This window comes from Grammomys surdaster, unplaced genomic scaffold (assembly GCF_004785775.1).
Source record: "Grammomys surdaster isolate TR1022 unplaced genomic scaffold, NIH_TR_1.0 125059, whole genome shotgun sequence".
NCBI lineage: Eukaryota > Metazoa > Chordata > Mammalia > Rodentia > Muridae > Grammomys > Grammomys surdaster.
This window is the reverse complement of record NW_021619966.1, coordinates 503,454-530,305: the sequence shown is the minus strand read 5'-3', so window position 1 is coordinate 530,305 and position 26,852 is coordinate 503,454. Positions and strand designations below refer to the sequence as shown.

The 26,852-nt window shown below is 34.1% G+C and overlaps 1 protein-coding gene across 1 annotated transcript in view; it reads right to left on the bottom strand.

Annotated features, from left to right (window-relative positions):
- Nucleotides 1-26,852, bottom strand: part of LOC114636917 (netrin receptor DCC-like) — a gene marked incomplete at its 3' end in the record, with an annotated part of 424,348 nt that overhangs the window by 270,618 nt on the left and 126,878 nt on the right. The window contains exons 3-5 of the mRNA XM_028785013.1: nucleotides 24,453-24,737; nucleotides 3,870-4,020; nucleotides 2,228-2,364 (exon numbers count right to left, since the gene is read on the bottom strand). Coding sequence (XP_028640846.1) covers nucleotides 2,228-2,364; nucleotides 3,870-4,020; nucleotides 24,453-24,737 — 573 coding nt within the window. The remainder of the gene's footprint in view (nucleotides 1-2,227; nucleotides 2,365-3,869; nucleotides 4,021-24,452; nucleotides 24,738-26,852) is intronic.

Genomic DNA, 26,852 nt, shown 5'->3' with positions numbered 1-26,852 from the left:
TCTGGATGCCTTAACCATCATGAAACTTTCAATTTCCATTTTATTAGAATGCAAGGTAAATGCTACAATTTAAATTATACTTGATGTTTATTGACTTAAATTACTGCAAAGGGCAGCTACATTCCCTATAATCTAGAGTTTTCAAAACTTAAAAAGTCATAAGTTCAGGAAGGTTCATATTCAAAGCCAGTAAAGGTCCAGGAAAGATCAAAAGTTGTGAGGCAAAACAGGAAACTGATAAAATGCATGATTAAAGGTTTATAAACCTATATTTTGTGGGGTTCTAGTCTTACAAAAAGTACAACTATGTTTAAATTTTTAAAAGTTAGGAAAATACATTTGAATAACATTAATAATAAGATCCTTTTTTCTCCTTTCACATATTTCTAAAAGAAATAAATTGTTTTCAAATAAAAAATCAGCGGCAGAGACACTAACTTTATATTAGGATAATCTGAGACTATATAAAACACTTTATATTATAAGCATTTGTCTTAGAGCTAAGATTAAATATTCACAAAAGATTCCAGTCAAATTTTTTATTAAATTGTGTTTAGTAATATTTATCAGTAATAAAATGACTATGCGGTATGTTTAAGATATGTACCTAGTTGCCATTAGTGATTACTCAGGAACAAAATTTAAGGATAATTCCATTTGACATATTCAATATGTAATCTATAACCATATTTTTGGAAAAAGAATTAGTAATAATACAAACATCAATTTAATGGTAGGAACTCACTATATTTGTAGGGGAAATTCTTGCAATTTTGATGGGAGTTAAAATAGTTCTATATTCTTTTTCTTACCCTCTTATTTGTAAATATTTAATAATTGGGTCTATGATATATTTATTTCTTTTCAAATATAATTTAGTAGAACAATAAGTTCAAGCTACTTAAATAAACAAAAAAGAGAGACTATTTCAAAAACAGAGACAAGAAGTTGTAATTCATCATCAAGTGAAACAAAAATTTTGCCATATACAAATTATCCTATTACCTGGAGCAAAATGTAGATTTTGCTCTAATTCTATGTAAGTTCAGAAACACATACACAGAGAGACACAGACACACACACACACACACACACACCTCACACACACACAGAGTCTAAGACACTGCAAACAACATATTTATTTTTATAAATAGTAAAAGCTGAGAAGGTTAACTGTATCTGAGTGAGAGAGACAAGCCTGCATGATCACCGGCAGCATGGCCTAGGAGGGATGTCACTTAAGAACTGGTCTTACCTGTTGCATACAAAGTTGAGGATATTGGATTATGTTTGCCCTTTATTTTGCAAATATTATTTTCTGAGTTGTTTAGCTGTAATTTGTCCTCTCTTTAAATAAAGCATGCTTCACTTTTATACCTTCACATTTTTTAATGATTATAAAATTAATAAAACATAAGTTAGAGTTGGCAATACAAGGACATAGACCCTATAAAATTATAAGCAAATAACCCCTTGAAAAAAAATCCAGTTTCTGTAGTATACAGGAAAAAAGAAAGAAATGTAAAATATTAGGTATTTTCTCCCAACATACACAAAACAAAGTTCAAGACCATGATACAGTATTCATTTGTCTGAGCTAATACCACAGGTCATCATTCTTAATTTTCAATAAGGCATAGGCATTCCTGACTTCCTGAAGGACATAAATACAATCATGTACTTAAGCTATTTAAATTAAACTCTTGCTATGCAAGTTTTCCTTACATAGATTGGATTTTATTTGTTTATTTTCACATGACACCTATACTTATTTCATATCAATAAATCATTCTTCTCATACACTGAATTTAATGTCAGAGACATTATTTCAAATGTCACCTATGTGTCTCCTCATGCACACATTTAAATAACTGCTATTTTTGATGCCATTTGTTTTCTGCATATATGATATTTTAGAAGTCTTCATTGATATGTACCACATCTGTATATTAACACTTTGTGGGGAGGAACTTTCCAGCACATCACAAAAATAATTAGAGAAAAAAATAATAAATATGGCTTTTAATCAATGAGAACATATTCAAGCACTGTGTTTAACCCTTCTGCAATTAATCAAAGCAAAACCAGGGCATGTATAGAGTAGAGGGACCTTTTAATTTCCCAGATAAATTTGGGCAGCAATAGGCAATGGCGATAAGCATTTAAAATGTTACAGCGATATATTTTGAAAGGCATAGTGTAAACTCATCTCCAATCACTGACTTACCCAAGACCGTGAGCTCTGCAGAGGCACTAATATTCTCATTCTTGTATGTGACAACGCAAGTATAGGCTCCACTGTCATCATCTGTCACATTAGAGATGAGCAAATTGCTTCCACCCAACAATGAATACTTTTTAGACCTGTAACACAGAGGCCACGAGAAATAAGAGGGCCCGTTAACGTATTTGAACATCAGTCTGGAACTCAGAAGTGCTGATGAATTTCATAAAGGCTCACATTATAGAACCGAAGAAGATAAAATCCCTGTGTCATTGAGGTTTTATAGTAGCTCACTTTTTGAACTAGTATTAATTCAAGGTAAACTCCCATGGGGAGTTTCCATGTATTAATTCAGAGATGGGGTAGATTAAATATAATAGAGTATTAAAAAGAAATTTCCAAATAATCTAGTCTGATTTTGATTCTATTACTTTAAATTTTAGGGCTTCAAAGCCAAAGAATGATTCCCAAGAGTATAAGTCAATGTCTTCTACTCAGACATATAACTCAGCCACCATTTAAAATAATCTATAAATCCATAGATATAAAAATATTTTTAAACCTATAGATAAAAATATCTATGCAGACTTTACAATGAGATGTGATACTTTAAACTTAAAAATACTTTTATTCTACCTTCACCATTAATAAAATACAATGGTCAATGAAAAATTGTTTATATCTATGATATACCATGGGGTATATCATTTCAGCTGAACGAAGAGAATCTGGTGTATCAAAATGAGGCAGCAACTAGATTTCCTGCATTCCTGATGATGCCATGTGTGTGTGTGTGTGTGTGTGTGTGTGTGTGTAACTGTTGCCTAATATTTACTTAAATTGGACAAAATTTAACCAATAATTTATGATTAATGTATATATCTAATCATGGAGAGTAAATGTATTAAAAGAGGTGTACTAGTCATTCTAATCGATGAACCTATTTTCTTAAGTGAGATCCATTTAATCAACATGTTTACATTCTACTATGGCCTTGCATTCTAATTCTCCCTTATTATTAATCTTGAGATAATTGAATGTGAGCCATGTTCTCCAGCATTATCTTATATTTATAATAATTGGGATAATGAGAGGCACACTTAGAACTAAAATATCTATGCAGACTTTGCAATGAAATGTGATACTTTAAACTGAAGAAGGACTTTCTTCTAATTTATTTATTTATTTATTTATTTATTTATTTATTTTTACCTTCACCATTAGTGAAACATAATGGACAATGAAAATTGCTTATATCTATGATATACCATGGGGTGGATTTATATATGAAGTGCAAATGTGTACATGTAGTATGAAATGATTGCCTTGTCAAGCTTAGTATATGTGTGTGCGCATTGTTTTATGAACATACAAGATCTACCTTCTCCTTATCATATTCCTGCAAATCACATCATCTGAATGTCCTTGCATCTCAATATCAATCTAATTTTTCAGTTTCCCTTCAGACCTGATCCTGTGGGTTTTTACTTCTTTCCTCATACTCTGATCCCAATGGTTAAATATCTTTCATACATTAATCATGACAAAGATTTTGAGAACAAATCTAATTATTTTAAGAAAATTGGACCAATTTGAGAGTCAGAAGCAATATTATATACTTTTCAAGGGCCCAGGTGGGTAATACCTGAGTTGGATGACCTCCTCGCCTCGTAACCAGGTGAAACTTGGCGGAGGATAGCCAGAAACACAGCACTCCAGGACAGCATCTTTTCCTTCAATAGCAATTACGTTGGACGGTCTCTGCAGAAAATACAGCTGCCTATGGAGGCCTGGGTCTGTGGAAAGAAAACACAGGATCATATAATCTCATTAATTTTTTTAGCTCAACTCATATATTTACATCACTAATATGATGTAAAATAATGAAGACTAGCCAGCCATAGTAGCTCTCAACTTTGATCCTAGCATCTGGAGGCAGAGCCTGGTATATTTCTGTGAGTTTGGGGCCCACCTATTCTACATTGTGAATTCCTGAAGATCCAGAGAGGGATCATTATCTGGGCAAGGACTGAAGGAGCAACTCCGTAGGAAGAACAACATTATCAACCAACCAGACTCTCCCCCCACCCCTCTACCCCGTCCTGCTCCACAAGCTTTCAGGGACTAAACTACCAACCAAAGAATACACATGTGGGGAACCACAGCTCCAGCTGCATATATAGCAGACGATGGCATTGTCGGGCATCAACGGGAGGAGAGGCCCTTGGTCTTGTGAAGGCTCGATGCCCCAGTGTAGAGGAATGCTAGGGTATTGAGGCAGGAGAGGGTGGGTGGATGGGGAAAACACACTCATAGAGGCAGGGGGAGGGAATAGTGAGTTTGTAGAGGGGAAACTGGGAGGGGCATAACATTTACAATGTAAATAAATAAAATTAAAGAAGAAGAATGGATAAAAAGAAAAAAATCATATCTGAGAATAAAATTAGAAAAGTTGACACATGCAAAGAAACCTGAAGATAAAATCTCAAAACATTTTCTCCACTTTCAAATTGTAGTCTATTCCTGGCTACTAAGTAATCAAAGTATAAATCAAATGGCATAATGTAGATGCTGCAAGATCCTTTATTTGATCTCCAGTATTTATTTATTTATCAGTACTGGAGAAACAAACAATATTTACAATAACTTGTCTGAAAATTTTCAGTAACTTGTCTGAACATTTTCATTAGAAAATGTTGATCGTTCACTTGGTCTTCAACTATCTCTATTGTACTCTTTCTGTGTTATAAATCACTTCCAAGTGTTGATATGTAAATTGAACAAACATAAGAATGATTTTACATAGCATATAAACAGTATATTAGAAAATACAATTTTGAGGAACCACTTCCTGTTTACCAAATTAAAGTTATACTTGCTTGACTTTTCTTCCATGCTTTCTAAAAAATAAACCAATGGATTAGTTTTCTGTTCATTATCAAATTTTAAAAATCTTTTCAAAGAACGAATGTGTCAAAGCTAAGACCTAGGGTGAATGAAGAATTTAGCCTCCTTCCATCTCAAAATTACTTAATCTGTATGTGTGTTGTCCCTATTTCCTAGCACAGATGTGTGATCCAGTGATTCAGGAGCTTCTCTTTCAGACTCAGTTGATCAATTCTCATTGTCTTTCCATCCCATGGAAGAAGCGGAAGTTCTAAACCTAAGGGTCAAGACTCAGGAAATACTCTTCAGAGTAAATCACGTTGTGTTTTCATTACCTTGAGTTCCAGGAATCATGCCTGGGAACTTACCAATCAATGCAATAGCATTATTCTCTAGCCTAATCAATGTCCATCAGAGATGATTTACTTAAGATATATTACTATGTTTCTTCATTCCTATTAAAATCCACACTCCTACAGGAAAGTTTAATCAAGGGTATTCTTACCTTAATGAATTAAATAGAATTAACCTGTCAGTAATGTTGCAAACTCAAAAGTAAAATCTGAATGGGTAGAAATTGAGATGATGAAATCCTAAATCTAGGACAGAAGTAAGTGAAGAGTCACAATGTGAGATTACACACAACCACTCCATAGTACAGGCTGCTGCTGATCTCATCAGGAGTGATGTCAGAAGAACCTGGAATGCATTTGAACATGGTCATTGTCCTTAGCCAGATTACACCTCACATTCTCTGATTGCAGAGCAATAAAACAAGCAAAAGATGCTAGTAGTAATTTTCATCTTAAATACTCTGTGTATAGAAATTTACACTTCCTCTGTCTTCCCACATCTTTCTCTGATAGTTTGAACAACATCAATAATCTTCACAATGAAAATACTTATGCACTTTTTTTCTAAATGTATTAATTGTCCTTAAACCAGTGTTGAGAAAATACCTCAAATCTTTTGGAAATCACATAGTGGCATATTTTATTTCCTCTCAAAAGTGACTTTTCAAATAAGCAGATGTGGTTGATAAAATAATAGTACCTAAGGGAATTATTTTCTGAAATGTTCAAGTCTCCATGATGTGCACTTGATTATCCATCACTGTCCTTGTAAAGGCAGACCGTTAAGGTGCATCGCCTTACCACCTATTTCCAGAAATACCATTCATATATATGGTGCACAAGGCTGTTCTGTCTCACCCTGATGAGATCTGCTCAATTTTATTTTCTACCTAAAGGAAATTTTACTTAAGATTCTATACAGGTAAATTATTTAACAACCAAGGAGAAAATATTGCAACAGAAATTATTGTACTTTTTTTTTTTACCAGAGCACACAACCTCCAGATAAAATACTTCAGTTTCAATACTTTCAAAATACACACTGCCATAAAAAACTTGAACAAATAAAATAGGAATCATTTCTCAATGTCATGTCCCAATCTTCTGCCACCACTTTTCCCATCATGAATATCTTATATTATAGTATATTAGTTGTTACCATTTATAAACCAGTGTGAACACAGTTATTAAATTATCATCATAGCTTAAATTAGGGCTAATTTATATGAGCTTATACAAATGCAGATGATGTATCCATAATTATAGTATGTAGTTTCTTTACTTGTTAATCTTTTCTGTATTAGCTCTGCTTCAAATATTAAGGACAAACTAATCATTTTATTACGTATATTGCCAATTTTCTTCTGAAAATTAAAATTATTTGCATTTTCTGTGTGTTAAGGTTTTACCTGAGTAACATGACAGGTTATAGGTTAATTAAATGTTATTATTTACATTAGTTATTATTAATCATAGCATATGCTACTTTTTCAAACTGGATTTTTTAAACATATCATTATATCCTTAACATTTCTTCCTTTTGTGGATAGTTTTTATTGTTGGGTAGTATATAATTTTACCAATATGTAATGTTTGTTTATTAGTTTACTAGTTCACTGATTGAGGGACAATTTCGTTACTGTCAGTGTTTGATGTTTATGAACAAACCTTTACTCCTACATATAGACTTTGAGGTGCTACTAATTAGGTTTATTATTTGACAATTTCATGCATATACACAACGCTTGCTGACCACTCTCAGTTGCCACCCTCTTCCTTTCCCTTAATGCATTCTCCATGCCCTCTATATTCCCTAAAATATCTGTTTCTCATGTTTTGTTTGTGATCACCTGAGTTTAATTAGGCCTACTCAATTTGCTTTGGAGCTCTCCAATGGAGCCTGGGACACAATAATTCCATACTCCTAGAATCTATGAAGCCAAAGGTAGGAAGGGCCATGGGCCTCTGAGCCTCTCACTTATGACTGCATATTGACAGAACCTGTTTAGTATGGGATCAGTGCATATATAAATGTAGTTATGAGCTCAAAATGACAGTAGTTATATTGAGCCTAGATGATGTCATATCAAAGGATACCCTAACCTTCGGCTTTTAAGTGCTTCCTGTCCCTCTTCTACAATGGTCTCTAGCCTTAAAGGTATAAACGTATTGTCTAGAGATGAGTCCAATTCCTCAGAGCAGAATTGATAAACTGTGAGGTGAAATTCTGGTTAGCTTTGGAGAAAATTTCCAGACTTCTTCCAAAGTTACTATACAGTCTTTTTGCTCTCACTAACAATTAAAGTTTTCCTGTCAGGAACTGGCATGAATTTATTCTGTCATTGTATTGGGTGTGTTGTAGTTTTATCACCGTCGTTTCTAACAGCAGTTCAAGATTCAGAAGACCATTGCACGCTTTGCTCTTGTTGTATGTTTCTTTTGGTGAACTGTATGCTAAAATCTTTTACTGCTTTTAATTGGCTTGGTGGATGTGTTTAACCAGTGCTTTTAAGTAGTTTATTCTATATTCTGGAGATAGGTCCTTTTGTGAAATGTGAGTTATGAAAATATTCTCCTGAGACATTGGCTATCTGTATGTTCATTTAACATTGTCTTTTAATGGGATATGAGTTCCGAATTTCAAAATATCTATCTTTTTTGCCTTTCATTTTTTAATGTGTAATATCTATAAATCCATGATCCCCTCCAAGCCCATCAATGGGAAATCCTATGATAACATCTAGAAATGTTATAGTTTTATATTTTCATTTTGGCTGATGAGCCAGTTTGAGTTCACCTTGTAAAAAGCATTCCAATTGTCCCAACATCCCTTCATGGGAAGACTTCTTTTTTTTTTTTTTTTTTTTTTTTACTTTTATTTCTTCCATTGAAAAAATCTGCTCTGTTTGTGGGGTCTATCTGTGAGAGCTCATTTCTGTTCTTCAATCCAGCACCCTGTTCTCTGTCATTTCCTACTGTGTACCTACTGAAAAGGTACTTTAATATCTGAAGTCAGATAGTGTCCATCTTCTGCCTTCTTGCCATTTTCTCATTGTACTTACAGTATAGCCTCTTTCTATATTAGGCTAAGATTGTGCTTGTTTTTAACCAGAAAACAACATGCTGAAATTTGAGCCTTTGTTTCTATATGCGTGTAGTTTGACATCATAGCACCCAAACAGCAACCAAAGAAACAATTTTTTAAACATCTTAGGACAAACAATATAACACTGATTACCCTGATCCTGTCCTAACCCACTTGAGTGTTATCAGACCCCTTGTGGATTCAAAAGCATTGGAATTTGTAATTTCCTTTTTTATTCTTTAATCCTTTTTTTCTTTTTTTCTTTGTAGCCTATATTTTATTTTCATTGTATGTTTTATTTATTTACATTTCAGATTCTTTAATCTTTTTCCTATAGTCCAATCTTGATCCCCCTCCAGTCTACTGCTCTCTGACTGTTCTTCATCCCATACTTCCTTTCCCCATCCCTGTCTCCAAGAAGACGTACCCACCTCCCACATCCATCCCACCAGACCTCCCCACTCCCTGAGGCCTCAAGTTAGGTACATCTTCTCTGACTGAGACCAGATCAGGCAGCCTTTGCTGTATATATGTCAAGGACCTAATATCTGCTGGTGCATGCTGCCTGGTTGGCGGCTCAGTGTCTAAGAGATCTCAGAAGTCCAGGATAGTTGAGACTGATGGTCTTACTATAGGATAGCTCTCCCTCTCAGCTTCTTAAAGCTTTTCCCTAATTCAACCCCAGGGTCCCTTCCTCCCCCAGCTTCTGTCCTTTGGATTGAAGTATCTGCATCTGACTCAGCTGCTTTTTGAGCCTCTTGGAGGCAGTCAATGCTAGGCTCTATCATTTACAACAGAGTTACTGTTCTAACTCTCAAATGTATTTATCTGTATTTCATCTTTTAAATTAAGATATGATGGGTGTTCCCCCAAAATCTGATAGACATTTTCTCAAACAGTAAATAGTTCATATACTAGAGAAATCCATTTCAGGTTAAATATCAGAACAAATTAATTGATGTTCCTCCCACCTGGAACTGAGTGGCTCTTAACACTGTGTTCAGTACTACTGTGGCCTTGTATTATGCTTTGCTCAGAAGGTTGTGCAGTGTTCCTCTGTTAATTTGAGTCCAATTGGAAAGTGACAGAAACCATGGAGAAGAATGGAAGCCCAGGTCACTGTCCCAAACTCAATTGTCAGATTGTTAAGAAGACCATCTTTTTTTTTTTTTTTTAGTTTATTACTTTATTTATTTATATACCCAATGTTACTCTCCTCTAGTTCCCCCATCCAGAGGTTTTCACCCTATTCCACTTCCCCTTCACATCTGAGAGAGTATCTCCCACACCAGGGATCCCCATTTCCTGGGGTGTAAGCCAGCAACCAAATAAGACAATCTTAAATGAACCCCCAAAAGGGGAGACCCTACAAAATCAGAAGAGGTAACAATTTTTTTCCTTGTCTTAAATCACTATATTTTATTAGCTATTCTCAAATAGAATAGCAACTAAAATACATGCATAAAAATGAAAGAAATACAGCCCATCTGAATAATTTCAAATACCTACTAGCCATTGTTGTTGTAGTTTTTGTTTGACTTGGATTACTATTTTATACTGTTAGGATGATTGGGTCATCTATATAGATAACACTCAAATTCATTGTTCTTTTTGCCCTCACCATTAAAGCAAAAAGTTTTAGAGGAGTATCTGAAAAGCCATGCCTACATCTTAAATCTGTGAACTGAAGACAAGACAATTGCCAAGGTTAACTTTGTGTGATAGAACTGCAGGTGGTTTTTATTTTCACCTTTAAATTTTTCTGTATTTTCTAAAGGTTTTCAAAATGGCATGTTGTATTTTTAGAGTGAAGAGTTATTTTAAACTCTACTGTGGCAAGGTATATAGAACTTTTACAAAGAGAAAAAGAGTCATAAAAGTTAATGACTAAAACTCCAGGCAAATATTTAAAAGCAAATGAAATTTCTCCTTCTAAGCTCCATAGTAGTTTTATGAAAATTTCATTTCGGTGTGATCTTGAAATTCTAGATTATAACTCTTGTTATCTAAACCGACTTTAGTAAGAATGGGATGGAATTATTAATTAATGATAAATGTTGTCTGTGTTCTAGCTAAGTGAGCAATAGCTATTCAAGTCCTAGTAAAACATGTGAAATGTTTTCAAGTGAATTAATGAACCCACTTTCATTACAGGAAAGGGAGGTCAGATCATATTACTGTCATGTATTACACTGTACATATACTTTATATAGTATTTCACACATAAAATATTTTAAGATAAAATTTGGAGAGAGTTGTGTGTTACTAGATAACAGAATTGGCTATTTTTCTGCAGTAAACCTAATAAAAATTTTTCCTGTGCCAAATTTTAATGTTAACAATTGTGAATAAACCTTCTGTAATGTAAAACTCATGAATATATTCAAAATTATGTGACTTGTGATTCTAATTTGATTGTAGCAATCATAATGTATTTCAGCTAAAACGCGGTTTAGGTTTTACTGTTGAAAAGAAGAAAAAATGATGGCTTGTTGTTGTTTGTTTTGGTTTAGTTTTGGTTTTGCACTGGTCTGCCAGTCCCCAGAGTGGGCACCCTTAGAAACCAAGAGAGTGGTATGTAAACAAAGATTCAGAAAACAGTTATTACAGGGTCATACCCAATTCTTCCCGGGACTATACAGATGCCTTGGAGCACAGAACTACACATAGCAACTTAGTGCCTTTGACTATTCCTCTTGAGTTCTCTTCCCTTTTCACTTCTTTTTAAATGGAAATTTTGGCCTACTTAAGCTTCATCAGTTATCTGACTTGGTGGAGACTATTCTAAAATCATTAAAAGGAGAATTACATGATAATGTCAACAGAGGATCTAAATCTGTTGGCTATTACTGAGGACTCCAAAGAATTCTCTTAAGGTAACTGACCTACAAAATGAGCATTTCAAGAATAATGTGCTATTCCAACAAAAATAGCAGGGATAATAGTGGTGATTTCATATATTTGTAAAAACTTCTTAAATGTGTGATTTGATTTAAAATAAGCTGGTTTTAAGATGATTTCTTAATTTATATACTTCTCATAGGTAGTTTTGGTTGCATTTCCTGTGAATAGTCCACAGGCATGTGAATAGCTAACTCCACCCGTGAGGATCTCCAACCACATGAATCTGCCAACAGAACATTCTAATGGTCTTCAAGACTGGACCCACCCCTCTAGTAGTAGGTGCCCAACCTCCATCCTTTCAGAATGAAAAGCTCAAGGTCAAGACCAGACTGTCAGATACTTTTCTCTTAAGTGCTAACATCTCTCCTACACACCCACACCTCACCTGTGCCTAGAGTAGAGTAGTAACACTTGAGTTTGGAACCTGCCCTCCATCAGACACTTATATTGCCATTCAGAACTGGAACATTTGCATTGGAGAAGACATTCCCCTCAAAGCTCTAACACTTACAGAGGTCAAAGGCAAATTTTGATAGACTTTTTCAGATAATTGTAGAAATATCCCTTTAACACTATACCAAATCCCAACAACTAGTTTCTTGACAGTTAGTTGTAATGTAGAATCTAACATGATATTAATAAACATTCTGTACTATCTTATAAAAACGATTCATCTGGCCCATCTTCTACTTTGAATGAATCATTTATGATTTTGTCACATCGGTCGATGGTAATTTGGAATAGTATACTGTTTTAGTCAGAACTTCCAACTGTTGACATGTATCATTATAGAAAAAACCATTTGTTACTATTACCAGCAAACCCATCGAAATTACTCTTAATGTTGGAAAGCTGTCAAAGTCCCAGTCAAATCTGCAAGTTTATCAAATTTCTAATTTTAGCTTAGAAGCTTGAATTTAATTTTCTGTAGAAAATATTTTTTCTCAAGTGACTCATTCAAGTTTTACACTTTTGATAAATGTCTCACAAGTATCTGAGTCTGAAAAGATATCATCCTCCTGCTGGTTGTCTTTTCAAGTCAAGCTAATGTTCATTCCATAAGGGAAACCAACAAAAAAGTAGCTAGTTCAGTGTGTAGTCAAAATTATCACAGAAGTGTTTACAAAGTACAGCGTACTGGGATATCCTGCATGTGCATTTTCTACATTTGACCAACAGAAGATAAAAATCAAACTAACATAAAGAATATCAAGCTTAATAAGTATTACTGTTTCATTAAGGGCATTCCATGGCAGTTGGGGAAAACTCTAACAGAGAGTATAGTACTAGTGTCTGACCTCATAGGTTCCCTCACAGGACCACAGATATCCACTGTGGTTTTTTGAATATACTTGGCCCAGAGAGTGTCAATATTAAGAGGAATGGCCTTGTTGGAGTAGGTGTAACCTTATTGGAGGAAGTGTGTCACTGTGGGGGTGGGCAATGTGATCTTCCTTCCAATCACATGAGAGCTGGTCTTCTCTTAGCTGTCTGTGGAACAAGAGGTAGAATTCTCAGCTCTTTCAGTGCCATGCCTGCCTGAACACTGTTGTGATTCCTGCCATGATGATAATGGACTGAACCTCTGCGACTATGAGATACCACCAATTAATTGTTGTCCTTTATAAGTGTTCTTGGTCATGTTGTCTCTTCAAAGCAGTAAAATCCTAAGAAAGACATGCATGAAACACTCTTTGACACCCTGAAGAGACAGATTAGAGGAGCAATCATCATGAAGACCCAAGAAGCACATTAGCACAAGAACAGAACTGGTGGTATGTGTTCCCCCTTCCTCTACATCCTTCCTATCCCTTTCCTACCCTTTTGCTTTTCCTTCTCCTTTGTCTCATCTTTATTATAGTTATTTTCATCATATACACCAGTAAAACATTAAACATTGTCTAATCATTATCACCCAGGAAGGGTCCACTCTGGTAGTTATTTCTTGATCCTCTGGAATCATATACTTTGACACTCTGCCTATGATTGATATATACAGGGGAAAAAACCCAATCAAATGCTATTGGAGGCCCTGATACAAAGAGGTAGATGAAAGGTTTACTAGTGCCTTTGGAGAATAGCTAGTTTTGAGTGACATTTTCTGAGACAAAGGAAATTGTCAAGAATTACAATTGAGTCTGAGGCTCCTTATGAACACTCTTTTTCATAGATTTTTTTTCCTAATAGATCAGACTTTTGCTGTTTAAGGCCTTCATGGCAAATGCCTATTTTGACCATGTAAGTTATCTAATTGGAGCTGATATTTGGAGTAGAAGGACAGTCTCTTATAGTCATCATACTACATGGAACATGCATGGTGTTAGAGGATTGTGGGTAAGTGGAAGTACATGATCAGCTTGCGAAAAATCCTGTCCTTAAAGGGACCATTTTCCAGAACTCTTATTTAGGAATTTCACCATTGAAGTTATGTGCTGATTCTGGGAAGTAACTGAGGCATAGAAAATTAAATTATAGATTTTTGGAATATGTGTCAGCAAGAAACAAAATTACTAGTTTTCTCAGCTTAATAACTGTCACTCTGAAAATAACTACTAATGATTTTAATTTTCATGTTTTCTGAATGAAAAACCATTTTCCCCATTGTAGGTGCTTTGGAGTGTCTTAATATCAAACCTGAATAGATTATCATGTATGTTCCAACTGGAACTGAAGAGCAAAGCAAGCTCAGACACATGACTTACATATTCATTTAACTTGATAGATTTCTCTATTTGCTTTTCTGCTTTTGTGTTAGCCTGCTATTCACCTATTGGCTGATAGCCATTGTCCTTCCAGTCATCTTCTGCAGGTCTGCATCTCTCTGACACCATCAAGTACATGAAATGGTGTAAGCTCAGAGTGAAATTTCCCATGCAAGTTCTCCGAACTCATTGTTTGGATTTTTTTTTTGTAAACCATACTTAATCTTGACAGATCACAAGAATCAGAAAGTATTTAATAAAAAGAAAAATTAAAAAAATTGCCAGATGGTAGTGGGACACCTTTTAATCCCAGCACTCTGAAGTTAGAGGAAGGTTTATCCCTGTGAGTTTGGGGCCAGCCTTATCTACAAAGTGAGTTCCAGGATAGCCAAGGCTTCACACACACACACACACACACACACACACACACACACACAATCTGTCTGTCTGGAAAAAACAAGAAAATTAAAATAAATATAAACTAATAAAATAAATATAAACTAAATATTTTCATCTGGCTGTACACTGGGGAGCTTTGAACTGAAAGGAAGCAAGAAGTCACTTTTCCTCTCAGGAGTTGTTCTTCACTTTGGGATTTTTCTTGCCTTATTTATACTATTTTTGTACTAAAAATGATGTCCTCTCTGTAAATATTCCTACATCTGTTCATATTTCCTCTTACTTTTTCTATGAATGCACCCTCACTGCTATTTGTGGTTAGATCTGGAAGAAAGAGAAATCTATTCTTGTCACTACCGTATGGCTGAGTTCCTTCTGTCTCTCGGGGAAATTTTGGTTCAATAATTACTAAAGCAGGTCTGAAGGAAGTGAGTTTTCTTTTTCAGAATGGTTTAATTTTTTTAAAGCTGACTTAAGAATTACAAATGTTGCCATTATGATGTGCCAAAGTTAATTTAAAGAATCAAAAAAATCTTCATAATTCATATATATATGAAGACATACTGGAAACTCTCCAGGAAAGTAATGTGGCTTTTATTTCAATACTTGCTTTTAATAATTTTACTTTCAACTGAAACTATCTGGGTTCTTTTCTATTTATAATATGTTAAGATAATGAAGGTAAAACTGTTATGCTTTTTAAAATAATATGCTTTTATTTTTCCTAGGAAGTAATTAGTATTAAACAATGTAGAAAAGGCAAGCATGCTGGTGATTTCAGTTTTTGTTTCTGACACTTGCACTGATCAATTAGTTTTCCTTTCCACACACCCTCATGTCTGAATTAGAAAAGACTGCCTGCTACTACCTTATTGGAGTTGAATGTGCATTTGACTCATTATGCTTGGGAGGACACAGGAGTCCTTCTGTTCAGAAAACACCCATTGCTCCATTTGGAGGCCTATCAGAAGAAGGTCATTTTTGCTTTTTACCTTTTAGGATATAGTAATTCTTCATAGAGTGGAAACTAAAAGAATATGAAATAAATAATAACTAACATTATTCATTGTCAGCAGGAAAGTAGAAACAGTAATGCATTACATGATGGGATGACAATTGTGATGTGAGTGTGATGGGCATACAGAATTGTAATATATGCCACCCCCAGGATGTTCGTTTTCAATAGGAATCATGAATCTCTTACTCCAATTGTGTTTATCAACAGACTCCAGGTCAGAAAATGCTCATTTATCTGTAGTAATTAAGTTCATAACACTAATATGCTAAATATTGTTGATATTGATATGATTTTGATCTATTCTTTAGATTTATTTACAAATGCATATTTTCCATACATGTGTGTATATGCCCAACACATAGTCCTAGCTCAGTGTGCATTGGATACTTTAGAACTGGAGTTACAAGCAGTTGAGAGCCAAAATGTAGGTGCTGCGACATGAACTTAACCCTCTATGTGAGGATCAAGTGCTATTAACCATGGAGACACTTCTCCAGCCTCTAAAAGGATTTTGATAAACTCCATTGAATTGGTGGCTTTTTCGTTTGTCTCACGTTCATTAAGATATGACCTTATCTCCTGTTCTAATTTTAATATAACATGAATGCCCACTCACTCCTGAGCCCTTGAGCCCAGCTTCCCATCAATGATAGCTCTTCTATGGTAAAACGCCACATAGTTTCTTGGTGAACTCTATACAGTGAAAGGCATTTGATTATTTATCTTGGGAATTTTATAGTAATATAAACAGAAAAGGGATTTTTATTCATCTAAACATAGAAAAATCCCTCATATTCTGACTCTTTTATCAATAATTATTGCATGATTGCAATTGCCATGCATGTTCTAAAATACTGGTGTTTCTATGGCAAACTGGAACCCTTAAATCCATGAAAGGCAGAGTTGGTACTGTATGTGGAATGAAATGATGAATGGCGTCCTTGGCAGTGATGACATTTGCAAAGTCAGATCACATCGTACCTCAGTATAAAAATGAGCCAAATAAATTAGTGTTGTTTGAATTGCTAATGGATTTTGTAAAACAAATACTAGCAATCATATTTTCCTCCTCATTCTCATTTAGACCAATGTGGCTTATTGAGTACAGCAGAAGATGGAGAGGCATGGTTTAAAATCAGAGATTAATGAGATACTAGAGGGAAAGTACTTTCATGTATCTGTGGCTTAGATACAAAAAAGAAAGGAGAAGATTAGACATGTTACAGATATTTAATTACCAGTCTGATTGTATACCCGTAACCAAAACAAGGTAAATAATCAGGAAAATAATCTTCCCATGAGAATCAAATGATTTAGTGTTGAGAAAGCTTCTAAAATGCAAAAATAATTGCAGCATCTGCTGAGGACTACAAAATGTATTTGGCCTGTCAAATTTAATCTTTACAATCATTCTACAAAATATATCCTATCTCTGTCATTGTTCCACAAGATAATGCCTTAAATTAAATAATTCGTTCCAAATTGTACAAGTAGGATGAGTGAAACCAAGATTTGTGCTTATTTTGATGTTAAGATCCATGTCCATCGTCATTTTTCATAATAATATACTGGGATACTAACTCAGTCTGAGCCAAATGTAGGAAAATGGATTGTAGTGGTCCATGTTCAGACCCTTTTATACAGTCCAGTTAAATTATGGTTTGTAGAAAATCTGTACTACAGGAGCTTAATATAATGTACTAACAAAATTTATTCTCTCCTAAAAATATATACAAAAGGAACACAGGTAATAATTTCATTTATTTTTAAATCTTCAAAAGGCCACATGTCCTGCTTATAGCCTGATGTCACAAGCAGTACATTCAAAATTACCTTTTACAAAAAATTAAATGGAGTGGAAAAATGCTTTACTTCAGGTAACATGAAGTATAAGAGAAAAATATTTAGTGATAGATGACTAATACTTGTAACTTGCTTCCTTGTTCCTGTTTTTCTGAGCTATACTTATGTCAGAATATACAATCTTAAGTAGCACTTGCACATATTCCCAACCATAGACAAATATACTCACTTTCAATGTGTAACCAAGAGATTAAAGAATCTCAGTATGCAGAGTTCAACTTTATATTTCATATTTAACATCCTCTGGAACCATATTTCACAAAGTATTCTTCTGAAAATATAGACGGACTTCCAGACTATGCAAATCTCCATTTATGCTTGTTTAGTTACTGGTGCTTATTTGTAGCTGGTTATGTCCACATTTATGTCCCCTTCCATACTTTGTCTTAGCCAAGTACTCTCAATAATTAACAACCTAGCTTGATGGCTAACTCAAAAATTAGATGTAGTATATTGTTCACCATCCCTTGCAGATCATTAATCTGAGTATATAAGATAAAGTGGTCATATTCTCTGATATATCCTTGTGTTTTTCTGTTTTGGTTGTATTTTATAAATATTTGCTGTTTTGTTTGGGTGTTTTGTTTGTCTGTCAAAACCATATTTGTCCAACACCATAAACTCACATCGTGTCTCACTCAATTTCGTAATTCTCACAGTATTTTGAATTCTTATAATCTATGTTTGGGGATCTGTGATCACTGACCTTTACTGTTATAACTGTAACTATTTTGAGATGTCATGGCATGGATAGCAAACATTAAAGAAAATGTGATTTCCACCTGTTTCCACATTTCTTTCTCCTCCCTCTCTCCCATGCTCCACTTTTGAGACAGGGTAGTAAAGAAAATGGGCTGGCTGTGTATAATCTTAAGAAGTATGCACCTCAAGTACATGCACCTTGTTTCAAAGCTAGAAACAAGTTCAGTAAGGAAGAGACTTTCACTGAAAGCTTAAGTAGACTGAAAGCAAGACCTGTTGTACCAATCACTTAGCCAAGTTATCAGTACAAAGAGAAAGTTCTAGAAAGAAATTAAGCACTGCTCCATTGAGAGCATAACTGATAAGAAAGCAAAACAGTTGTTCTGCTTATATGGAGTAGACTGGACAGAATATCATTCCAGGCATGAAATTTCTTTAAATAATACTATAACCTAGAACAATTCCCCAATCACCATTCCACTCTATTGAGGCAGGCAACATGAGAAAGCTTCAGAAGAAAATTTGCATCTAGAACTGGTTGATTCCTGTAGTACACAAAATGAGCCTTTTCTATTTCAAAAGTATAAATTTATGGCTTACTCTTTGAACCCTGGGATGTAGAATAAGTGTTATATTATTAACAGCAATAATCTCTTTGATTGTCAGTGACCAAGATAATCGGAAATGAAATATAGTATTTTGTAAAGAGTTGTTTCTTTGTATGTATGTGAATAACAGATCTTAACAAATAACAACAAATAATGATATAAAATATGTAGCAATTTATTCAGAAAATCTCAGCTGAAACAGTCAAGGAAGCTGACTACACTAACAACTAATTTCCAATATATGCCAACAGCTTGCAATTCAAATAAGATGAAGCCTAAAAATTTTATAGCTAGAAACCAATGTCAATAACTGGCTTCAAAACTTCAAAGGTCAAGCTATTTCATATGTCTAGTGCTAATATAACTAGTAACTAAGTTAAGACTGATGTTAATTCACATTTGTGAAAATCTGCATGAGGTCATTTAATTATCATACATCTTTCTACTCTGGTTTTGCTCTCAAATTACAACAAAAATAGGGTGACAAAACAATTGTTTGTGGCATATATTATGTAATATTTAAGCCCAGCATTGATACCTGCACACATACCAAAAAAGAAACAATTTATTACAAAATGCTATTCCTCACTGGCAATAGTCTTTGTCACTGAAGAGCAGTTTAATGACATTATAGATTCATGTTTGATAACATCACATCTATTCTGCATCTAAAGGTTCAGAGTAATTTATGTCCAAATCTTAATATTGGAGAAATACATTCCATAATGTTATTTCTTTCATACAGAAAGATTCTTCTGGTGATCTATACAAGGAATATTGAAGGAAATATTAATAAAAATAATAAAGAAAGAAAAATTTTTGCTAAAGATTCGCTGTTATAAATTCCATTAAGAACATTTATGATTGGTGGAAAGTCACAGTATTAACATAAATAAGATCATGAAGGAAGTTGATTACAACTCTGATAGATAATGTTGAGGAGTCCGGTGTTTGTAAAGGTGACGTTACTTCAGATGTGTGTGGAGCAGTAAAAGAGCTAGAAGCAATGGACAATCTTGAAAATGTGGATGAGTTGCTGTAATATCTGGACAGAGTTAACTTGACAGAAGATTGAATTTTATGGATAAGCACAGGAGACAGATCATGAGACAAGAAGTTGCTGTGGTTATTGTCTTATGAAAATAAGTTTATGAATATGATGTCAACTTAGTGGATAAAGCACTGTCTGAGTTTCAAAGGTTGGCTCTGGTACTAATAGAAGGTCCACAGCCAGCAAACTGCGATTAAGCAGTAAGCTCTGCTACAGCAGCAAACTTCAGTCTTGTCAAATTTTAAGGTCTTGCTAAAGCTACTCATACCTTCAACAGCTACTACACTGATCAGTCAGCAATGTTAGAATGTAAAGATTCAGGAGAACATCAACTTGTTTTGCTTATGTTTGTAATAAAGGTCTTGCTATTCATCTCTGGCTAGCCAGCTGCTCACTATGTCATCCAAATTGGAAGAAGGCTACCAACCTACCGTATCACTTTCCAAACTTCTGGGATTTAGATTTGCAATGCAATAACAAGTTCTACATTTTTTTAAAAAAAATATATAGTGCACATTTGTTGTTTTGTGGACATAATACAATTGAACATTTTCAAAATTATACAATAATGTAAATATAAATACTATACATTATTGGAAGCAATAATATTTATATGTTTTGTGGTAGTCACATTATTTCAGTGGTCTGGAACTGCACCTGGGAATTTTTTCTATGAAATCCTGTAATTATTTTTTTTAATAAAAGGGTAATTTATTCAAATATAGTGTTGAATGTAATATTGTCTTCTTAATGATATTGTGAAAATATCTGTTGTATGCTCACAAATAAGATAAAAATTAAAATCTTCCTATACTGTATTTGAAGTAAAATTAAACATTATAACGAAAAAAAAGAATATATTTCAACAAACCACAGAAAGTTAATACCTCTGTGTCTATAGAAGTCATAGCATTACTTGACGGCAGCTAAATAAACAGTAGATTGAATTATCAACTAACTAATACAATTAGATCATTAAAAAAAAACTGATACAAGAATTCCAGTGCCTGGACCAGTTCTTTTTGTCAACCTACTTCTCAAAACAGATTTATAATTCAGTAATTCACTCTCTGGCTTGGCATTCATATGTGATGAACCACAGATAAAGTTAATTTTACAACCACAATTGCTGGCTGCTTCAATCTATCATATAGTCCCCATTACATATGCTGTTTTGAAACATTACAACCTGTACTGCTACAATTGATATTTTAAAGATAGTATATTAAAGCTGTTCATTGCTAATTTATTCTATCAAAACCATATAATTACTCAAATGGAAAAACTCAATTTGTCTTAAATCATTCATCAATAACTTAAATTAGTTACCAATTTTCCTACTTTTGAAAGGAATAATTATTTTCATATGAAGAAATACTGTGGAAACCCTCTCTTGAAATACAGTATTGATGTTATCTATAACAACTATCTTCTCTGATGCTAGGCTTAGTAAAGAAGTAAGACATGACCATAGGCCTGTCTCTACTCAGATTCCACTTCCCAGCTTCAGTTTGAACCCCAATGGCACCTCATCTCTCCTAAGTTACAACATCTGCCCTTAACAATATCGAGATTATCTCCATTTCTTAATCCGTTCTAAAGACACCAAGGGAGCAGCTCCTGGCAAGATTATTATGATGATTTCTACCTGTCTTTCTTCCCAGTCTAACTTCCTTTCTTCCAGTCTGCCTCCTCTCACCCCTTCTGTTTTCTAATGCCCTCTAGCAGAATCTTTGAAACTTCCCCAGTCTCCTGCTCCTCTTGTTCCTTCTCTATAGTTGCTATAACTAAACATTGCTTGATCATCATGACATACACAGGGTGAGAACATTTAGACTTGTGTAGTTCCCAGTATAATCTATTTGCTATATGGATTTCTTTTCCTTGATTTTATCAACTCTTTTATTCTGTAACCAATGACTGCAATGTAGGAGGGAGTCAAAACGGTGTGGGATGCAGTCTGGATAAACGGAAACTCATCACTATTACTTCCTAATTAAACTGAGAGTTTAACAGAGCCTAGTTATCTGTTGATACTTATGACCACGAATGTGTTCCATGAGTTTCAATACGTTTATACAGTTAAAGTTACTTAGAATTAAATAAACCTCTGTTAACACATACATGGAAATTTACTGTGGTTGGGGTGTGACAGAGGTTTTGATCCTGATAATTGGGAAGTTGAGGGAAAAACATCCCAAATCCAAGGACTGTCTGAACAACAGAGTAAGAAAAAGTCTATCCTAAGCAACTTAGTGAGACCTTGTCACAAAATATAAAGAGAAAGAAAGGGCAAGGATTCCAATCAGTGATATAACCCTTACTCTGGATGTCAGAAAACCTAGGTCTGTATTACAAAGGCAATAAACAAATGCATAAATAATAAATAAATATCTAATACTTTACCAAATAATGCTAATGAATATGCTGGTGAAGCTTTAAAATTTCACTTTAGCACTAATTCAATATATAACTTCAGCATACAGTACATGCACAAGCTATCTCAGCATGGACCTGTAGTTATATGCTACTAATTCATGCTAATCACATTATGGGTTTCTGTTTTACTGGCCATATTATTTTTAATTAAATAAGAGTTAGAATAGAAATGTACACTATGTATATGTAACAATTAGTGCTTCAAGCTGGTCCTTCCGGAAAGTGGAAACTGATTCAAGAAAAATAACAAGATGTTAAAAATCAGAGAAGCATAATTAGCAACTCAGGCATTAAGGATAATGATCTACTCATTCTCTTGTATAATCTTATAACTTTTGTGTATTTTTGTGTTTTACATCTAAAGAAAAAGGAACACTTGGGAACAAATGAATCAAACAAACCTCCTTTTACACAGACCATTACAATGTATACACAGACTCAGTCAAGTATGATTGTGTGTGTGTCTGTGTCTGTGTGTGTGTGTGTGTGTGTGTGTGTGTGTGAAAGAGAGTTCTTATAATTTTTTTGGAAGTTTATGATTGAATATTTGAATTAACAAGATTTAAAAAAATACTACATTATTTCAGTTTTTTCTTTGAGAATTTTTTGTATTTATTGAAAATAAAATCTTTTATCATATGTCCCTGACCACAGTTTTTCCTCTCTCTACTTCTTCCAACTCTTTCGTCCCTCTCCTTTCACTCATATCTATTCCCTCTTCAGAAAAGACAATCCTCCAAGAAACAAACAGGGCAAAACAAGATACAGATAAGACCAATCTCTCTTAATGAAGGCTGCCCTTGGCAACAAAATAGGAGAAAAAGTCTCAAGAACAGGCAAAAGAGCCAGAGAAGCACTGGCTCCCAATGTGAGGACTTCCACAAAAACATCAAGCTAAAAGCCATGACTTACACATTCACAATGTAACATGATCATATCCATCTCTCTCTCTCCAACTTTTTCCACATCACCTCAACACATAGCCTTACTTCACTTTAGTTTTCATTCTAATGAGAACTATCACATCTCTCCAAAGTATACTGATGTCTTCTTATATGAATCAGATTAACAATGACATTGAAGTATGAATATTTAATTTGGGAGGTATGAAATTACTTCCTAAATAAATCTGAGCATGTGTTACTAATAAATGCTCCATTATCATTGCAAGGTGGACGAAAGGTAGTAGTGTGCAATAGTTACTTGCACACTGAGGTCAGTATCTATGTCACTGATGGAGCACAGAAGACACAGGGAAGTGAGAACAAAGTTTTAAACTTGCCTTCTTCATCATACTGAATGAACTTCACCTGAATTGCTAGTTTTCCTTTTAGAAAGCTTTATACTGTCTATATGTGACATATTTGTGATAACTACAAACAACTAAGAGTGTAGGATGGACACTAGCGTCTACCATTTGAAGAGTAGTTTATTCAAATGCCTCATCGCTTTCTGTGATTCCTGAAAGTATATATAGGACTGCCTGACAAGGAAGACCAACGGAGAGCATAGATACTATAGAAATGTGCGATAGTATCATTCCTGGAAGACACAGGGATGTAGCTATAGCTAATTGAACTCTGGCTTCTTAGGAGATGGTAATGAGATGGCCAGAATCATAGAGATTTACTCAAGACGAAGGAAAAAGGATGAATGATGGAAAGGAACAAAATTCTGTATCATAACATTAATCACGTTTTGTCATAATTACTTGTATGTTTACATTAACCAGAACTCTAAAAGTCCAGGCCCTGTGTCAGTCTTAATCAGTTAGATGCCCCATGCACAATACAGTGCATTTAACAAATTATTGTGCCAAAGTTTGAGCAGATATTTGTTAAGTATTCATCTAAGGATGACACTCAACCTCACAAATACTTTCATTTTTATAAATAGGAATAATACCTGTCTTTTAGACTATTGTCAAAAGAAAATTGAAATAATATGAGAAATGCTTATAAATGAGCTTTTTGCAAAAAATAAAATAAACACATATGAATAAAAGAATAAATGATAAAATGAATGATGCTAAGTGTATTTTTATTTTTCAAAACAATTTAGTACTATACAGGAACTTAAGAATAGCTCTTATTACATCATATAGTATAATAGCAAAAAAAGTAAAAAAAAAAAAAAAGCATACAGAATATGTAATCCTTAGAAAGTATCTGTCCAACGAAAACCATGTTGTACTGTGGAGAATGCAGTAATGAAATACCTGATAAAATTCTAACTTCTGCTTCATTTCCTGTTCTTATGCTGGCTGGATTCCGAGCGGAGCATCGGTAGACTCCACTGTCTCCTGGTTGAAGTCGGCTGATCTGCAATGCTCCCGAGGGCAAGATGACCACACGCGAGTCTCCTGGGATTGGGTTGAGGTCTTGTTGATTTTTCTGCCAGTGTATTGTTGGCATGGGTTCTCCAATGACTTCACACTTAAGTAATACTGTATCTCCCATGAAGGCTGTGATAGATTCTGTCTGCGAAAGGAACCTCAATGGTCCTGAGAGAAAGACAATGAAGAAAGGATTAGTCTTTCAAATAAAGCACAATAGTTATCAGTATCTGCTGTTCTTTGTGAGACAGTGTATTCCAGAAGATATACTCTCAAATTCTGTTTAGTCATTTAACTTTACCACATATTATAAAATGTCAAGTAAGATAAGTAATCTATTTTGATTAGATAGGAAGATAAATATTGGCACTGATTTCTAGAAGCCTCTTTTATGATTACTCTGGAATAACAACAAAATTCATGTAAACAAACAGAGGAGATACCTTTAGTTTAATTTTCACAAATAAGGAAATTGTACTTTGAAAATTAAAATTTGATGTACTGGTTAATAGTGATCTTTTGTGTCAGTGCTGCAAGTATGTCCTTGCTATTTTAAATCTGAATGCTATCCTGTCCCAGTTACCTAACACTGGACCAATGTCTAAGAAGTTATGGTGATTCATGAAGAACTGATTATGTAGTATAAGTTTAAACAGTTTTAAGAATGAAAAGATACATTCACTTCCAATTATATGAACAGACAACAACCATTGGTAGGTGACAGTTTACTGTGAATATTTACCAGTGTTTCCCGTGTGGTAGCAATATGACAAAGAAAGTCCTCAAGTAGAAGGTAGAGTAGCTTGTATTTCTAACTTGTGTGAACCACATATACATAGGAATCATTTCACATTGTGTTTCATTTCCTGGTCTAGTTAGTGAAATAGTAGCCAATCCATGTGACCACTCTCATGTTCTCATAAAGTGCTATGTGAAATGCCTGGCTCATAGAGTAGGATAGGAATGAAGGGGATAGGTAACAGACCACTGTGGAGTAAAGCTTGGTGAGTAAATGTCTCCAGTTTGATGATTTATTAGAGAAGAGCAGGAGATGCTATGGTCTTGACTTCCTAAGCTTTCTACAAACAAGAATATATCAGTTATCCTAGACCATTGTCCAAGAGAATCTTAGTATTATTTGGTGACCCCAAACACATCCATATCAATTGTGTCATTATTTATAAAGCACTGACATTTTTCCTTAGGCTAATTGAACCTAATAATGTTAATTTTTGGTTATTTGATATAGTTATTACAGATATATTATTATATTTTTATTTCCCCTTAATCTTGATGACACTGTTTTCATTTTAGGTACATGTTACAATCCCATTTTATTAACTCATTAGTCTGGGTTTCATTACATTTCACTAATTATATTTAATGATATTGTAATATCGATAAATGTATCTTAATTAATTCAGAATTTCCTATACCTGGGATTAAATCATGTCATAGAGTTTTTACTTTTTCCCATCAGCATTGTATCCATGACAAATTCTACTATAATCCATTTTCATTACAGCTCCTTTGAACTTCGGTCTATTCCCCTAAACCTATTTTTTTCATAAACTGAGAAAAAATAAGGTGAGAACAGAATGTCAAAGGTAAATCGACTAGGTTAAAGATAATTTATCATGAGAGGCAATAAGAAACATTATAGTGGTGCTTTAGACTTAGGTCAAGGGAGAAATTCATGTCTACTTCAAATACTAGGGGTCAGAATCATGAGACAATGGAATAAATGATATATACATTTTTTTCAGCTCTTAATATGGAAAAGGTGCTAGTTGCTAAAGACTATCATTGTTACATCTCTGCCTGAAGTATTTAAAATGATAGATATGTAATCCTAGGGAGAGGCAATGTTCTTTAAAATAAATGATTAGTGCAAGATCACTTGTCAGTTAAAGTGTATCCCATATACACAGATTATAAAGCTACCTATCTGCTTCCTAAATTTTAATTTCTTGGGTTAGGATCTATGAAGCTACCTAGACTGCTTCCTAAATTTTATTTTCTTGGGTTAGGATCTATGAAGCTACGTAGACCAACATTACAGAGGTATCTCAGGAGGGCACCAGCCACTTGGAAAAGGTTATTTTTCCAATCAATAACTCATCCATAACTATGTTAGACCTGCCCAGAATGGGTGGGAAAACAAAAGGAATCCATTAATTTGTTACTAGTTTCATGGTCCAAATACTTTCTTGGTTCTTTGTACAACTTCATATGAGTTTTAAAGAAAAATATATGATATATAATCTGCTACTAATTAACTTA